Below are 17,748 nucleotides of genomic sequence, written 5' to 3' on the forward strand. Positions count from 1 at the left end.
GAGCCCCCCGAGCCACGTGTGCCGCCGGCGGGGAGCCCACCCGCCCTCGGTCCAGCTGGCTGCCTTATCTTTGAGTGGGGCCGCTCTGCTGCGGGTACTGTCGCATGACACTGGGTCGGGCCGGGCAGCGCAGCCCCACTGGGGGCCTCCCTCCGGCCGCTCCTGGGCCAGGCGCCGGGGTGGGGGACTCCTGCTTGGTGGGAAATGCATGATGAGCAAGTCCCCCTACCCCCCCCCCGGGACCCCCTGGCTCCCGGGCAGGCCCCCACCTACTTCTCCCTTCTGTCGCCTTCCTTTACCGTGGCAAGCTGGCTTGCCGAGGGCCCTGTCTTGTCCTCTATCCCTTTCCAAATCTCCTTCAAGGGCCCTGTCGTTCCTGGGAAGGAGGTGGGCAGCTACCCGTCAGGTAGAACGCGGGGCTTGGCCCAGGTGTGCGGTGGGGACCAAGTGTGTGCCGCCAGGTGCCCCTGGGAGTGGCGTTTGAGATTGAAGGACTGTGCGCTGAAGGACACCGGGGTGTCGGGGCCCAGATCCAGGCTCCATCGGCTCTACCACTTCCTGGGGGCGACCCCAGGCGAATAAATTACCTCCCTGAGCTTCAGCGTCTCCATCTGTAAATGGGGGTGCTAACTTGAACCGTAGAGAGTTGGGCAAGGCAAGGTACACTGGGGCCCTCAGTCCTTGCCCAGGAGGAGGACCCTGACAGAGTAGGGGCAGCTGACAGAGGAGCTGGGATCAGAGGGGGAGATAAGGGCACCCGGCTCCTCGTCCATGCCGGCCTCTGCAGTAGTGGAGCCAGGCCCTGCTTGGCAGCTGGCCCCATGTCAAGCTTTGCGGGGGCTGGAGGGACACGGAGTGGGTGAGTGGTTTCCTTCCCGGGGTTGGTGCACTCCCTCACTGGGTGCCAGCAGCCAACCCCAGCCTGCAGGCCAGCGTGTGTGAAGCACACAGCTTTTGTTATATTTGAGTTTGGAGAAATCAAAGCGACCTTTAACAGCAGGCTGATTCCACACACACCCAGACTTCCCTCTCAGGGATTCGATGGCTCTGGCCTTTCGGGCCAGCAGGCAGACAGCAGATGTCAGCAAGGTGGGAGGCAGTGTGCACCCCCTCCAGCCAGGCCTGTGTCACCCCAGCCCGGCCATCACCCCATGTCCTGTCGTTCCTACAGGCGCGTACGGTCACTCCTGCCCTAGCTTGGCCAGGGAGGCTGCCCTCACTCACTTTTGGTCTTGAGTTTTCCTTTGGTCCCCACCCTGACCTCTTGCCAGGTGTCAGGTGCAGGGTTCTGTCTGGACACCCCTGAGGGCATGGCAGGGCACATGCCCTGACTGCAGGCCTGGCCCTCGGTTGACTGCCTGGTTGTTGCCTCCGCCTGGCACCCCCTTTCTCTTCTGCTGACCTTTAGAGTTGGTCTTAGCGAACTTCCCAGAAACCCTGTGTCTCCTCAGCCCACTCCTGTTCATCCCTCAAAACCCAGATTTGGGTTTCAGATGCCACCCTCCTTGACCTGCCCAGGGACGGCTTCTCTCCATGCCATCTCGCCTCCATGGGACCCTGATCCAGCACCGTTGCCCTTTGCCCACAGGTGTCAGTTCCTCTGTCTTTGCCCTGGAAAGGGCAGTTCTCAAACTTCCCATATAGGCAGTTACCCCTGGGGGCTTCTTAAAACAGACTGCCAGGCCCACCCCCACGATCCCAGTTTGGTGGGTGTGAATGGGGTCCAGGAATCTGTTCCTTAAGTTCCTCCCGTGGAATTCAGAGGTGCTGTGCGTCCTTTCACGGTGGCACTGCTGAGGGAGCAGACAGCCCCCAGCGTTGCTGGTGGAATCCTGGCCCAGCTGCCCTGTGGCTGAACTGATGGCAGAGCAGTCGGTGGCAGACTTGGGGCAAAGGGCTCAGGAGCGTGCCCTTGAGGAGGGGGCTCTGGGCCAGGGCAGGTGCACATGCTCTGTCACTGACCCCCCCAGTCCCTTCCCCGAGGACACTGTGGTGCCATTAACACTCAGCAAACAAGCAGAGAAGCTGGCTTTGTTCTGCTCCCTGCGAGGGAGTGGTTTCCTGGTCTCCTGGTCCCTGGCTGACCCCCAGCACCATCAGCTGCTCCTGTCCTTTGCTTGTTTATTCTCCCAGCATCTGGGATCCTGTCTGTGAGGGCGCCGCCGCCCACTGGCCTCCCTCCGCTGTTGTTGACAGATGACTGTTTGGCGGGAAGCCACGAGGGGGCGCCCGAGACCGTTGCTCAGAGCTTGGTCCCGTTGAGGAAGGGTCAGGAAGAGGTGGCCAGGCATAAAGGGCCGCGGGGGTCCGGGATGGTCTGTTGTTGCACCACGGAGATGGGGAGGGGGCACTGCCGAAGAAAGGCTGCCCATGTGCAGCAGGGTGGGGGCTGGCTGGAGCCTGAGCAGTCCCCACCTCCCTGTCCCTGCTCCCTCCAAGGGAGCAGATGCTGGGCTGAAGGTGGAGGGCAGTGTTACCAAGCTCAGGTCTGGCTGCCCGCCCCCTTGAGAAGGAAAGAAAAAAAGACTCAGAAGTCAAATGGTTGGTGTTAGAAAAGCAGGTGTATTCAGCTGAAGGAGATGACAGGCTGTCCCATCTCAAAGACTTAGATTTACTGAGGGGTCTTTTAAGGAGGGCTTGATGGAATGGAATGTGGGAGGTGAAAAGCAGGAGAGCAGGAGACGTGAGCTACGAGGGGTCCGTTTCTATGGGTCAGGTACAAGGTCTCACAAAGGCCTCGTCTGGTTTCTGTTCTCATCTTTGCTGTTATCTCAGGACCCTGCAAGGTTTTGATTTGTGCAGGTGTACTTGGCTGGTGTCCAAGGTCAGCTTCAGTCATTGGCCTTGATCATTTCTCAAAACTCTACAAGTCTCAAAGAAAGAACTGTTAGCTTTGCAAAGTACTAATTAGCTTCTTGGCCTTGTTTTCCTACTTAGCGAGCGAGATAAGAAAGTCAGGGGATGGGAAGAGGGAGTGGAGAGGAAAAAACTGTCCTTTTAAAAATCCTCCCCCCGTCTGCAGCCCAGGCAGCTATAGGTCCCAACATGGCTTCAGTCCTGCTCACTCCGACAGCAGGGCCAGCAGGGCATTTCCAGGATGGTGCAGATGCAGGGGATGAAACACCAGCCAGAGAGCCGTCTCAGCCTTCCCAGGCCACGCAGCTGTGTGGGGCTGTCTGTTGGTTTGGTGGCGCAGACTCCGCCTACCCATAAGCCGTGGTGTCCCTTGGCTGGCCTGGCTAGGTCTCCTCCCAGCTGCTGTTGCCTGGTGAGGGGCTGTGATCCTCGGCATCCTTGGGGCTCCCGGACTCCTCAGCTGCTGTTAGGGGCTCCTTTAGTTTCCTTCTCCCTTGGGATGGCTTCTTGGAGGCTGTGGGAAGTGGACCGAGGTCAGGTCAGAGGCACAGCAGAAGGTCAGGCAGTCTGGTGGGTCCTCCCTTGAAATGACAATGTGGCCGAGGGCCTTGTGGGCAATCTTGGCTCAGGGAGCTGGCACCTGAGAGCCCGCCCTTGTCCCTAATGGCAGTGGGTGACCCGATTGGAGGGCAAACCTTGAGAATGTGGTGGAAGGGTGGCCCCCTCCCTAGCTGTGTGACCCTGAAGACAGGGCCTGACCCCAGCACCTCCCTCTCTGCCTTGCAGAGGGCCTGGAAAATGCCTGATAACTGGGAGCTGACGGGAAGTGCTCTCAGAATCCCTGAGACACTCACTGTGTGCCTCTGAGGACCTGCCCCTGGGGGCTGGGCTGGGACCTCAGGCGAGGGCCAAGATGCTGGGCCCTGGGCCGTCTCTGATGCACAGTGAACTCTGGTTCTGGGTCAGACTGGTGAGGTTTGAATCCTGACCTCAGTGACCAGCCCCATGACCTTGGGCAAGTCACCTTGCCTCTCTGAGCCTCAGTTTCCCCATTTGCAAACGGTGATGATCCTGCCAGCTGGGCAGGGTGGTGAGGCCCACAGGCAGTAATGACTGCACACTGCCTCCCACCCTCCCTGGGCATGAGTCACAGGGTGCTGGGCCCTGGCACTGAGCTGTGTGGTGCCCTGACCTGCACAGAGTGGGTGTCCAGCATGTGCTGGCCGAGGGCCCTGTTCTCACTGACTGCCACAGCGGTGTAGTGAGGGCAGTGTAGTGCTGCCTGCAGGGTGCCAGCGCCTGCTGTGAGCCCCTGCCAGCCGTCCCCAGCCCTGGCCCGGGTGGGAGGACAAGGGAGGCTGGCTAGGCTCAGTGAGGAGGCAGGGGGTGACACCCTTGCACCCCGGTGGACTGCACCCCACCCAGAGTACTTTCTGCACACGCACAGCAGGAAGTCCCTTGAAATGAGGCTGGGTGCTGGCATCAACTGTGGCTTGGAGCAGACCCAGGTCATGCTGCTTTCCCAGTGCAATGGTGCATTGTGGTGGCCATGGCCTAGCCTTTCCCACTGTGGGTGCTGCCTGGACAAACACCAGGGCCGCACGATTGTTAGCTTAGGTGTCAAAGGCTCTCTCAGGTGCCTGGACGCCCAGCCGGAGCTGCCCTTGTGCCCAGAGCAGGAAGTGGGAGGTTGTCTGGATGCCTTCGGACCAGCTAAGGCTCCTGCTGGCCTTATCGGAAGAGCCGAGCCCAAAGATACCGCCCTTGGCAAACATTTGAGCAGCCCCCAACTCCCCCAGTGGGAATGTGCCCTCTGCCTCTCCTGCTCTCTCAGGGTGTACAAGAGACTGCCAGGGACCCCCTCCCTTCCTCCCCGGGACGATGGTGATGGTGAAGACCATCCTCAGCTCTCTGCTCAGGGCCTTCTACCCATTCCACCACTGACATCACACGCGAGCTCTGGTATCAGCCCCTCTTTCAGGTGGGGACACTGAGGCTCAGTGTTGAAGGGCTTGGTCCAGGTGACACAGTCGGAATTCACCCAGGCTGACCCTGGTCCCTCTTGAGGGCCCTGTTCTGGAGAGGTCTGAGCCTTCGCGTCTGGCTTCCCTGGGTCAGGGTGGCATGGGGATGTTGGTGCTGCACTGCCCTCGCCCTGCTCCCCCACCTGCCCCTTGCTGGCCATACCTTTGCCCCCCAGGTCTGAGGCCTGCTTCCTCTTCTGCTGCATGGTCTGCCTGGGCTCCTTGGGGCAGAAACACCTGGGCCCCTCACCTGGCATGCTTGGCTTGGCACCCGCCTCGGAGCTGGGACCCTCCTGGGCAGAAAGGGGTGTGGTCAGGCCGAGGAAGGCCCCCCATCCCCAGCCTGAGCAGCCCTACTGCGATGGCCCCACCCGAGTGTGGGGCTGGGACACCCACCTCACTGTCCGAGGTGTCTGGCTCGTCTAGATCATCCGACTCTGGCCTCTGTGTTTCAGCCTGTCTGGGCTCTGAAGGACGCAGGGTATAGGGTCAGGCCAGGCTGGTGGCCCTGGAATTCTCCCAAGCCTGCCAGACTAGGGTGAATGGAAACAACTCTGCAGATGAAGAAACTGAGACACAGAAGGGCTGAGTACCTGCCCTAGAGCACCTGCTGATAAGAGGCAGGTGGGGTTTGAAGCCAGGTCCAGTGTCTCCAGTGTCCTCTGCATGAGGCCCCTGCCAGCTGGGGGCCCCTCCCTGGCTTGGTCACTGCGTGATGGAGAACTCATGCCTGCCTGCCTGCCCTATGCACTAGCATGCTCCTCCCTCCACCAGTGTGGTCAGAGAAGCATCAGTCCTGGCCCTTGACTCCTTTCTGTGTCTGAAGCGGGGAGGAACCCAGCCCTAGACCCCGGGTTTAGTCAGTCAGGCCGATGGGCTGAGCTGGGCCCCAAGACTGGGCCCCTAGCTGACACTGACCATCACACCCCCTTCCCCACTATGCATGGCCCCACTTCCTGGCTGGATTTTCATGACGCTGGGTGCTCACTGTACCTGGGGGGCCACTGGCGTCAGGCCTCTGTGGGTGGGGGGATGGCTGTAGCCTCCCTCTGACCTCACCTCCTGTCCTGCTTAGAGAGGACAGCCTGGGGTGGCGCCCTGGGAGGGGATGTGAGGGATCCTGGGGGAGGCAAGCGAGTGGCTTGAGTTTATTTCGGGGGTTATCCTGCTCCCAGCTCAGCACCAGACACAGCCTGCAGGACCCCACCTGGGGCTGCAGCGGGAGGGTCAGCGATCCCCCCTGGTGTGAGCTAGGCAGCCAGGCTTTCTCTGTGGGAACCAATGTGGTGGGGCAGAGGGAGGAGAACAGCCAGGCCCGGCTGGGTGCTGGCCTGAGTGGGGGACGTGGAAGCGGAGGACAGGGATTGAGCCCATGACCAGGGCGAGGCTCCTTACCGTGGGAGTGGGGGGCTCTTCGGGCTCCAGTGCTCTGGTCTCCTTGATGCCATTGCTGAGTGCCCAGGGGCTGTGAGTCAGGGGTCCCACCTGGGGGGATGGCTCGGGGCTGGGAGTGTGGGCAGTCGTGGGGCTGAGTGACCCAGGCTGGTTGGCAGGCTTGGGGGCGTCCCGGCCCCGGCCCCAGTCTGAGAGGTCCAGGGGCTTGTCTGGGGCATAGTTCTGTGTGGCCGCAGCTTCCCTCCTTGTGGGGCTGCTGCGGCCTGCGGGCTTTGGGTGCCGCCCTCCAGGCAGGACTGCTGTGGTCAGAGCTGCCCCGGTCACGTTGTTCTCGGGGTCCTCAGAGTCCGAGCCAACTGATGGGGAGAGTGGCGTCTCCCCTGGTATGAGTGGGCCTCTCAGCCTGGCACTGCCTGCCAGTGCCCGTGCCCGGAGCTGCTGCTGCACAAGAAGCAGCTGCAGTGCGCCCTCCAGCCGCGGGTCCTGCATGCCCCCCAGGGCACTGGGCAGGCCCAGCAGGCCTGCAGGCTCCTCCCAGGCCTCTGCCTCCCCAGCCTTCAGGCCCTGGGGCTGGGGGCCGTGGGTGGCTGCAGCAGGGGCCAGGGGGCTGCTGCGGGGGCTCTGAAGGTGCAGATGCAGGTGGCGGTTCAGGAGGCAGAGGCGGTCGACCTGGAGGGAATGCTTTAGGGACTCGCAGGTAGTGGCGGAGGGACGGGAGGCCCGCAGGAAGCTGTTGGGGAGGAGAAGCCCAATGGTCAGAAGTGACCAGCTGAGTGAGCTGTCCTCCCGGCAAAAGTGGCTGGGGGCCTGGGCACCATGGGGGACCTAGACACTGAGTCCTCCGCCTCTTCCTCGCAGGATGTTCTCCTCGCAGGAGCGTCAGCTATCTGCTTCTTCACCTGGAGTGCCCCATCCCCCCTGTCCACCCCCCACAGCCTGCTCACTCTCAGACCATGAGACGGAGGCTTCATGTGGGCCCTTCTGAGACGGCTTCCAAGTTTGGCCCCATCTCCTGCCGCCATGCCCCCCAGGCCTGGCCACTCAGGAGGTGTCCATCTGGAAACTTTGCTCCAGGCAGGGTGCCCAGAAAAAGCCAACCCAGGGAAGGGCAGTGGCTCCCGGGGGGATAATCAGAAGGATCTCCTGGGTTGCTGGGCCCCTACCACAATGGCGGGACCAGATCTGAGATGGAGGGCTCAGCAGAGGCTACTCCAGCTGTCAGTGGTGGCGGGGGCCCTCACCTGTCCAGGGGGAGGCTGTGTTCGTACGTTGGGCTGGGTGGGCTGCTTCTGGTGGGTGGTGGTGGGGGCGTCCCATTGGTAGAGCTGCGGTCAGCCGGGCAGGCCCCGGACCCAGGCCGCACCACGGCGATGGTCCCGTGCAGCTGGTTGGAGATGCGCTGGGGGCTCTGCATGGGGTAGCGGGGGTGGGTCAGCCGGGGTGAGGGTGGTGCTCCCCTCTACTGCCTGGCCTGAGGCTGCTCCTGTCCTGCCTGTGCTTGCTTTGTCACCCATCACCCACCCACTCTGAGCCTCGCCTCCACCCACGTCACATGCAGCTCAGTGGTCCCCACCCAGCATGGAGGATGGGCACAGTCAGTGTGAGGCTTGGGCACAGTGCTGCCAGCCTCCTGCCTGGGTTGGCCCAGCCCAGTGTGGTGGGCTCAGGGCCCCTCCCTCTCACCATGTCTGGGGTCCGTGGCTCAGGCAGGTTGGCACCTGGGGAGATATTGGCCACTGGAGAGGTCTGGTAGCCCACTGGCTTTTCTGTAGGAGGAGCAGTGGACGGGAGAGCTTGGGAGGTGCTCTGGGGGGCAGGGGGCTCAGCCTCCTGGCCAGAGGGCTCCATGGTCCTGCAGGTGCCCAGCCTCCTGGCCTCTCCGTCCCCCACAGCACCTTCTCCTCGTGGACCTGTGCCTGGGTGGTCTTCCTCAGTCTCCTCGTGGACCCCTGGTGGTTTTTCAGTGATGGCCTTCCAGCTGCTGGGAGAGGGGCGCAGCAGGGGTGAGGCAGGGTCCGAGGTGCCCTCCCTGGCCAGGAGCTTGGGCCTGTCTCTGGAGTGGAGACAAAGATGGGGAGGGTGAGGGAGGGCAGTGCCCCAGGAAGGATCAATATGCCAGGGCACTCCCTGGGGCCACGCCACCTCTGCAGGGACACCCGGGTGACCCGAGAGGATGCAGCTGTCCTGACACCGCCTGTGATTCCACCATGGATGTGTGCCGGGCCGGCCACCCTTCCCCACTCACTCCAGGCCCTGAAGCCTCTTCACCTCCTCTCTCAAGGCCTTGTTCTCTGCCTTCAGCCCGCTCATCTTGTTGGCTGCAAAAGGCACTGGTTAGTGAAGCAGCCGGGGGAGGGGTGGGGGGTGTCCCAGCCCCAGGGAAGCCCCTCCTTGTCTTGCTGCCTGCGGTGTCCCCAGCACTTGGCCCAGGTGCCCCATAAGTGCTTTCTGTGTGAGTGGATGCTTGGATGTCTCTGAGTAGATAGTGCCAGACTGTGGTAGATAGTGAAGCTTGTCCCTGGGGCTTCCCCCAAGGAAGGGGGGGCTTCTGCTTCATCATCAGGAGGACCAGTAGGACCTCAGGACTCTTTGGGACCCCTCCTCATCACAGGAGGAAGAGGCTGCAGCCCCGAGAGAGCAGGGACGTCCCCAGCCCAGACGACGAGGAGTGAGGACGCGTCAGGCCCAGCTGGGGTCTTGGCACTACTTGTCCACAAAGGGGGGTGGGAGGTGCTCCCCAGTGGGGTGGGGCTGACTGCCGTCCCCCTCCTCCCCGACCCTGTGTTGAGCTGGACGGGCCGACACCTGCCCCGCAGGTGTGCTCACTGAGCGTGAAGATGTGCTGCAGACTCTGCAGGTGGGAGCTCTCAAACTCCTGCTGCTTCTTCCTGGCCAGCTCCTGGGTGACCATGCAACGGTCGCACAGGCCAGCCCGCAGCCTGCGGGGGCGGGGGAGGTGAGAGGCCACTCTGAAGGGGGAAACTGAGGCCAGCGGAGGGGCTGGGCCCCTCACTGCCCCAGTGTCAAGGTGTGCCCCTGCCTTTCCCAAACTGTTCTGCGGAACCCAGATCTGTCCCCACCCTGTGGGCTATGTGTCCCATACTCAATTGAGTTTGGGAAGGAATCTTGAAAATACAATTTACTTAAGGTTCTGAGAAGTCCTGCAGTGGAGATACCTGCCTGGTTTCCTTTACCTGGAGTTTCCCAAACTCATTCTCTGAGCAACCCTTGTCACTGCCCCCTCCCTGGAGCCCACCAATCCCGAACATGCTGCTGGGTGCCCTGCTGGGCTCACCTGTTCTCCAGCACCCGCAGGTTCTCCTTCAGCGCTTTCTGCTGCTCCCTGAGCTGGTGGTTCTTGGCGAAGAGCTCCTCGATCCTCTGAGCATCCCTGTGGTGGGAGACAGCCGAGGCGGGGTCCTGCTCTGCCTGGGAAGCCACATGCTGTCCCTGTGGTCCAGCCTGAGGCCCAGCTATGTCGGCAGCCTCAGCTTAGGGCCTGGCCCTGCTGGGTGTGCCTCACTGTGGGGACCTGCCCCTGAAGTGGGGCACTACGAGGGGAGTGCCTAACCCAGAGCTCCTAATCTTGGTCATTTGTGACACTTGGTGACTTCTGTCTTCCTGTGTGCCACTTCAGCACTGTAGCACATGCAGACCCGCAGCCCAGTCTGTGAGGTGGGGGCATAGGAAGCTGCCTTCAGGCCATTACGCCGTCACACGGGCCCGTGTCCCAGGCCTCATGTGGATGGTATGATCAATATTCTGATCCTGACCCTAGTGGTGGCTGGGACGCCCCGAGTGGATGGGCTTGCTCAGCCCCTTGAGGCTGATACACCCAGGGTCCAGTCCTGGCTCACCACCTACTTGCCACGTGACCTTGGATGAGTAACTCACTCATCCCCCCACACCAAGCCTCAGTTTCCCCTTCTGCATCAGGGGATGGCGGCAGTGCTGGTGCCCTGGGGCTTCAGGGGTGGAGTGAGCGGTGTGGCCCCCGTGGGGAGCAGCTGTCTCTGCTCGTGTTTCTCACTGGGCCAGCCTGGCCTGACTCACCGGCATCTCTCTGAGTTCAGTTCCAGAAGCTTGTTCTGCAGGCCTGGCGGAGCAGAGAGGGGCAAAGGTCAGGCCCAGTCACTCCCTCCCTTTGCAGCCCTCCTGCAGAGGGGCCTGGGCAGAGACATGGGGTGACACCTCCTGTCCCTTGCTGCCATGCAGGGTCCTCTCCAGACCCTCGCCCACCTGCTAAGTGGGCTCCCTGTCTGCCCTGCTGCCCAGGTGGCTGGGGCTTAGCTTCCACCCAGTCTCCGTGGCTGTCTGAGGCCCCGTGTGTGGGCCAAGCATCTCCCCTTCTCCTAGGGTCTCTGGCTCTGGTATCAGTCTGGAGGTTGGTAGGGATCCTAAAGCTGGGAAGGGCAGAGGAACCGAGAGGGGCTGTTTTGGAGGGTGCAGCTATTTGAAATGAGATGGGCTTTGGGGGCAGACCTCATCAGACCACCCTCTCCCCATCTTTGTGACCCAGCTTGGGCCGGGCTAGGTAGGGGTTGGGGGTGGATGTGGGGGTCTCTACCAGTAGCTACGCCTCTCTTGGTTGTTCAGGAAGTAGCCAGGCCCTTTGGATCTCCAGGTGGGATCCCTGGAAAGTCCTCAGGAGGGGCTGGCCCTGGCCCTGGAGTGGGGTGAATGGAGGGGCTGCGGCCCTCTCTCTGGTGGGGGGATTGGACAAGGGTGTGGATCTGAGGCATGTTCTAAAGGGAAGAGAAGAATTTTAGCTCAATGCCCCATGATCTTCCTGATGGGCCTCAGGAGCCCTGAGCTCCTATCCCTAGACGTGGAGCTCACTTCTCACTCTGGGAGGCCCTGGGCACCCACACTGGGCGAGGGGTCCATGAGGCCAGGGATTTTCAGCTCTTGTGGCCAGGCCTGATATTTCCACCCCACTGTGGGCTGACCCTTTGGGAGAACATGGCGTGGATGCCCTTGGAGCTGGGTGTGGCAGGTGGCTGTGAGGTGCTGGTGGTGCCCCTTGTATGTGCCCTCCCCTTGGGCCACATCAGGGCCATAGTCTGAGGATGCCCAGCACAAGGGTGACACCCACGTCTGGGTCTGGGTCCAGGCTGGGCATCTGACTACTCACAGCTTTGGGCCTTGGGTCAGAACTCCCATTCCTGGGCCAGAAAGACAGGATCCCCAGGTTTGTTGAGAATTGGAGGTGACAGTAGCACCCAGCCTGCTTCCAGCCCTTGGGGCCATTGGTCCAGGTGAGGGCTGCGGGGACCCCTCCCAGCCCAGCCACTCACCCAGGACCTCCTTCTCGTGGACTTCCTTCAGCCTGTTGAGGGACTCCATGAAGCTCTCCATGGCTCCCTGAGGCCCTGTTCTGGGCCCCCGTGCTGGCCGTGTCGTATGGGGAAAGGCCTTTGCCTCTATTGCCCTTCTGTGTCCATCCTGTAGGAGACGAGGTGGGAAAGGGTCAATTCAGGGAGGGCCTGGGGGTGAGGAGGTGGGCTCCTTATGTCTGCATGGGGGCAGAACCTGCACCATGCTGGAGGGCTGCTGTAGGGGAGGGGGCTGGAGGACCCAGAACCCCGTGGCAGGTGCAGAGTATGCACGCAATTCCATTGGTGGAGCTGGAGGGGACAAGGGGGGCATCTGGGCATGAGCAGCAGCCCCTCTGAACTGCTCTGTCCTCCCTGAGGTACCCAGACCACCAGTGCCCAGTGCTGTCCCCATGTGAGACTTGCCCTGTGGGACCTTACCAGAGGGATGGGGAAGCTGACCGTGGAGGGGACAGCACCTGCCAGCACAGAGCTGAGAGTCAGACCTCACGAGCAAGATCAGCCCAGACCCAACCATCTGTGTCACCAACTCTGCCTTTGCCCCCACCCAGCATCACTGTCCATCCATCTGGGCCCCTCCTCTCCCTCATCACTGAAGCCCCACTCCGATAACAGCCCTTCTCTCAGCTCTCTCCTGGGGCCTCTGTCCTCCTCCAACCCCACGGCCATCCTGCCAGGCAGACCTGATCCCTTCACACATGCACACACACACACATGCACAAAGACAGCATTCATGTGCACACAGCACACATGTACAACACACACACACAAAGACAGCATGCACATGCACACAGCACACATGCATTCACACACACAAAGGCAGCATGCACATGCATACAGCACACACACAGGCAGCATGCACATGCATACATCACACACACACAAAGACAGCATGCACATGCACACAGCACACACAAAGACAGCATGCACATGCACACAGCATGCACACATAGACAGACAATGTGCACATGCAAACAGCACAGCACACACACAAAGACAGCATGCACATGCACATAGCACTCAGCACACACACACAAAGACAGCAAGCATATGCACAACACACACAGCACGTGCATGCACACAGCATACACACACATACACACACACGAAGACAGGCATACATGTGCACATGCACACATACAGCACATAAACACACAGACAGATGCATGGGCATGGACACATACTGATGCACAGACATTTGGACATATAAACTCACATGGGCATCGATACACACAGACACACATGCTGACAGAGATACATGCAGACATAGGACATGCACTTGCAGACACACAGAAACACACAGACACACCAGCTCCTATCTGCCCAAGGATACCAGCCGTTGTTCTCCAGGTGGAGAGTCCCATGGAGGGGCAGAAACCCCTCCGCACAGGGCAATTCTTGTGGTCCCACAGCCTGAGGCCAGAATTGAGGGGATGTAGGGCCCTTGCAGGCTGGGCCTGGGGACTCTGGGCCTGAGCACACTCATCCTCAAACCCCCAAAGGCCTGGAGAGTTCCCGCAGGTGGCTGGGAGGAGGGGGGTTGTGGGGGAATGGTCCCCTCCCCTCCCCTCCTCTTCCCAGGCCTGGGAGGCTGGGCCACATGTCAGGAGCTGGCAGGCCTGGAAGTAGTGCCCGTTACGTGCTCTGTGAGCCCACTGGCCAGTGCTTGCGACACTCAAACCCTTCACTGCCCACAGAGGCTGCTGGCTGCTGGGGGAGTGCACTGTGGGTTCCCATTCATTCTGTCAGGCTGAGCTCTGTCCCAGGTGGGGCATGTGTGAATGTGTGTGTGCATGTGTGCACATGTGTGCTGTGGGTGTGTGGGGGTGTCCAAGGCCTCAGTGCTCCTTCTCCTCGTGGCCCATCTGGGGTCTCAGCAAAGCCAGGATATTAACTTGACACTGACTCACCCTGATGGAGGCCGAGCCAGGCCCTCCGTCTCCATCTCGGTCACCAGCTCTGTCATTGAGACAGCTCCCTGAGTCTCACCCAGAGCAGAGCAGGGCCTCCCTAGAGTACAGAGTCCACAGCCCACACTTCCTCCCCTAGGGGAGGCGGCCTCTCCTGGTCATCAGTCCGGGGAGCCCTGGGGATTCACTGGACCCAGCAAAGCAATGGCTGAGCTCCTGGCCCTAGGGCTGGAGATAGTGGAGTCTCCCCAGCTCTGCTCCTCCTGGCATCTCACACTGGCTGGTCAGCTGAGAGGACTGGCTGTCTTCTACATACACCAGGCTTTTGCTACCTCTCCATCCTCTGCCATGGCTGCCCACGCCCACTTATGCCCGCCTGCGCCCAAGCTGGTGCTGGACCACTGGAGCATCGCCTGGACACTGCATCAAGCTCCCCTTGCCTCCCCTCCGCCCCCCACCAGGATGCACTCTCTGCCCATCTGCCAAGCAGACATCCCCGAAACCTCATGGACTTTTCTGCTTAGAACCTGCCTGTGGGCCACAGCACCACGCCTCACCATGGCTGGCCCAAGTGGGTTACAGAGGGGAAAGGACACAGTGATCTCGTATGCATTCTTGCACCTTTCTCTTGGTCCTGGGGGTCTCAGGAAGTAGGACTACACATAGCCTCTGCCGGGAGTCCCCCAGGGAGCAGGGCCACATGCAGCCCTGCTAAGAGAGTGCAGTGAGGTGTGTTGCTCGAGGCACACCTTGAGCTAGGGGCTGCCACCTAGGGAAGTGGGCAACCAGAAACCAGACACAAAGTTCTGGGGCTTAGTGCATGCACTAAGCAACTTCATTGTCTTCCAAGCATGTATTATATATATTTTAGCCAGCTGTAAGCCCCTCCCACACCTCCCTGTCTCCTAGGCAACTCAATAGGAAGTCTGTGGTTTGCGGTTAAACTTTGCAAATTTTTTCTGACCCAGTCTATTTGCATTTCTGCTGACAGTCTAAATCCTGGAGAGCAAGAGTCCCTCCATCTTTAACAGGTGTTTTCCTTCACTTTCCTCCACATTTTCGAAGGGCAGAGCCCGAAGACAGCCCCACGAGGGTTTGCAGCAGCAGTCTGCAGAGTGGCCCCCCACGAGCCTCAAACCCATCACTGTATATCCCATGTGGGAGGGGTGGCTGCTACCTGCTGCAGTGCCTGCCACAGCCTGATGCCAGGTGGTGTGAGCCAGATACAGAGGCACACCAGGCTGGGCTCCTGGAAGTTGGGATGCTGGGTGCCCTTGGGGCCTGGGGGGGCAGCCCTGACTGAGGGAGGCAGGCCCTGTGACCCCAAGAGAAGCCACGGGCTGGGGCGAGGACGGTGGCTGGAGCTGCCTGGAAAGAGAATCTTACTACAAGCCCGGCTCTCGGCAGGGTCCTCCACCCAAGGCCCAGTGTCAGAGCACTGGGCAGAAGATGTGACTTCCAGGTGCAAGGCTGGGCCTGGCAGGGGCAGCTGGGGAGCTGGAGTAGAGCATGGTCCTGTGTCCTGCAGTGGCCACAGGGGCCCACTGGGAAGGCCGGCTGGAGTGGAGTGGAGCACCAAGAAGGTGGGGCTCTAAAACCTGTTTTGCAGACCAGCCTGGGCTCTGGGATCCCCCAAATGCCCACCAAGGGAGTGGGGGCGACAGGTTGGTGGCTCTGTTTGGGTGAGTGAGGGCTCTGGGAATGAGAGGGACTTGGGAGGCTGGGGGCCAGAGCTCAGCCTGACGAGGGATGTCCCTTCAGGATAAAGTGACAAACAAGATGCTGAGTTCCAGAGGCTGAGGGAGACCAGGCCTGAGCCAGGGCGCAGGTCATAAAGGATAATTCCAGCCCGTCATTTTCACGATAGCCCACCTAACCCTGACTGCACCTCGAAGAGCCCACTCTCCAGATGGGGAAACTGAGGCTCAAAGAGATCACATCACTTGCCTCAGTCACCCAGCGAGCAGTGGGAGCTGGGGATGAACTCCACTCCTGGGGCTGTGGATCCTGTGCATTCATTCTGTATGGACCAGGGACATTTTCCTGGTGGCCTGGTGTGCCTGGCTGTGCTGGCCTTATCTCTCCAAGGGGCCCTGGGAGGAAGGATGGCTGAGCTGGGGCCTCTGTGGGTGCAGGCTGCTGGCAGGTCTGGCTGGCCAAGGAAGACTGAGAAGGGATGGGAGGGGGCTGGGAAGGGGCTGAGCTGCATGCAGCACCTGAAATTCCACCCAGACCCGCCCGACGGGCAGTTCTTCCCCGGCCCCCAGCACCTGCCACGTGGGCTGGGCCGACGCCCTGTAAGGAGCCACCCAGGGAGCCTGTGGTGCCTGTGGGCCTGGGAGAGGCCTGCACGGGCTCTGGGTCCACCAGCGAGGTGGGCATCATTCCTGATGACATCATTGTGTTGCGGAGGCTGTGAGGGCAGGGACCTGGGGCTCCCTCTGCTGAGCCCTGTCCCCTCCCACCCATGGGCTCACCTCTGTACCCTAAATTATCCCCCAGACTTCCCCTGGCTGCTCCTCTCCAGGTCCCTGAAGGATAGCAGGAAATACTCTCCTGTGTGCCAGGCAGGGCTGAGGCAAGCTGTGCTGGTGGCAGGAACCAGAGCAGGAAGGGCACATCCTGCTGGGAGCTCCCGGGCTGGATGGGAGTGGGTGACAGTGTTGTGGGGATGGTGGGACCTCCCTGGGTGGCCAGGTGACAGAAACACATTTGGAGGGCCGGCCCGTGGCTCGCTCGGGAGAGTGTGGTGCTGATAACACCAAGACCACGGGTTCGGATCCCCTTACCAGTCATCTTTAAAAAAAAAAAAAAAAGACATTTGACCGGGGCAAAGCAGCCAGTCTCCGGGGCTCCTGCCGCCTCTGGGGCAGTCCTGGCCTCCAGCCTCCACCTCCCAGAGTGATGGGGGATCTGTAGAAGGGGTGGGAGGTGGAAGGAGGTGGGTCTCATCCAGTGAAGTCTGCAAGCCCTGTGCTTTTGGGAAGCGGTTGGCAGCTGTGGGCAGGATGAACCCAGGTTATAAAAATGCACATAGGCCCATGCCCGGCAGCCTCTTGCCAGGGGGTTGGCAGCTCTGGCTCTCCCCAGCAGGCCTGGTCTGGGTGTGGATGGTGCAGGGAACTCTGAGGTTAGTGTGAGGTCTCCCCCAGCCAGATATGGCGGTTGCAGTGGGGCTGGGAAGGGGAGCCAGCCTGCAGGGTTGGGGTGCTGAGCTTCTGCCTCTAGGCTTCTTCCTCAGGGAGCTTTGGGGGACTGTGCAGGGCTGGGGATATGGGGGTGGGAAGGACCTGACTTCTGTTCCTTAGGGCTCCAGATAGGCCCAGGCTGCAAGGTCTCTGTTGGTGCTGAGCCCCTGGAAGGAGCAGATGGAGGGAAAGGCAGGTGTGTCAGCCTCTGCCCCATCTGCCACTGGCCCTGCCCCACCCGCCACTCACAGCTTGGTGGAGTGAGCAGGTGTAAAGGGGCACACAGCTGCCACCTTCTCAGACACCACCTTCAACCTGCCAGGCCTTGCTCTCTGCCGTATTTTGTCAGTGAGGGCAGGGTTCGGAGGAGGGTGTCCTGCCCATGGTCAAAGCCAGCGAGAGATGGGGCTTTGGCTAACCCAGGGCTGCACCTGCTGCCTTGTGCTGGGAGGTTGTCACCAGTACCAGCACCTATGCCTACAGGTGACAGCTCCTAGCAAGGGACAGTGTGATCGTTTACCAGAACCAGACAGAGTATATCCAATAAACTGCCCTCCCCCCACCAGACAGAGCCCAGGCGCGCTCCACAGGCTTCCACCTCCTGTCCTTACCTGGGAACAGGTACACACTACAGGCCCTGCCTGCCTCCTGGGGCCCCCACCTGCTCCTTGGGGCCCCCACCTGCCCTTCCAGGCCCCCCCTGTAGTGGCCACTCAGAAGGGCAGAGGTTTGCTCTTGTTAATCTGGTGAGGCATGTTCTTTAGGGCCCCAGAGTAGAGGGTGCATAAATCCTGAGCTGGCTGGGGTAGGGTGGGGCGGGGTCCCACTCTGAAGGGTACTGGCTGGAGAGTCAGCCTGGGCAGAGGGCTGAAGGTATGGGCTTCCAAGTGGACAGCCCTGGTGTGGCTCCTGGTCCTGTCTTTACCCTCTGTGTGACCTTGGGCAAGTTGCTTTACCTCTCTGAGCCTCTGTTTCCTCCTGGGGTAATACTACACCCTACCCCCATATCCATTGCTGCAGGGCTCCTACCAGGTAATGC

General features: G+C 61.0%; 1 protein-coding gene across 1 annotated transcript; it reads right to left on the minus strand.

Annotated features, from left to right (window-relative positions):
- Positions 1 to 3,239: 3,239 nt before the first annotated feature.
- Positions 3,240 to 11,633, minus strand: RBBP8NL (RBBP8 N-terminal like). Its single transcript, XM_063097251.1, has 13 exons — positions 11,573 to 11,633; positions 10,329 to 10,371; positions 9,571 to 9,666; positions 9,102 to 9,214; positions 8,521 to 8,593; positions 8,171 to 8,328; positions 7,959 to 8,041; positions 7,517 to 7,683; positions 6,276 to 7,005; positions 5,874 to 5,898; positions 5,277 to 5,347; positions 5,044 to 5,173; positions 3,240 to 3,370 (listed from the first exon to the last, which is right to left on the minus strand). Exons 1-13 carry the CDS (start codon positions 11,631 to 11,633, stop codon positions 3,240 to 3,242), a joined length of 1,881 nt encoding a protein of 626 aa, XP_062953321.1.
- Between the last annotated feature and the right edge of the window lie 6,115 nt (positions 11,634 to 17,748).

The sequence above is a fragment of the Cynocephalus volans genome, chromosome 1, assembly GCF_027409185.1.
Source record: "Cynocephalus volans isolate mCynVol1 chromosome 1, mCynVol1.pri, whole genome shotgun sequence".
NCBI classification, from domain to species: Eukaryota; Metazoa; Chordata; class Mammalia; order Dermoptera; family Cynocephalidae; genus Cynocephalus; species Cynocephalus volans.

What these genes read in the sequence shown, in the direction of transcription:
- RBBP8NL (XM_063097251.1), bottom strand. Translation starts at nt 11,633, where the DNA reads ATGGAGAGCTTCATGGAGTCCCTCAACAGGCTGAAGGAAGTCCACGAG. An exon ending in CCACGAGAAGGAGGTCCTGG is followed by an intron (nt 10,372 to 11,572) that starts GTGAGTGGCTGG and finishes CTGCTCCGCCAG; the next exon opens with GCCTGCAGAACAAGCTTCTG. An exon ending in TGACGCCAGTGGCCCCCCAG is followed by an intron (nt 5,348 to 5,873) that starts GTACAGTGAGCA and finishes TGCGTCCTTCAG; the next exon opens with AGCCCAGACAGGCTGAAACA.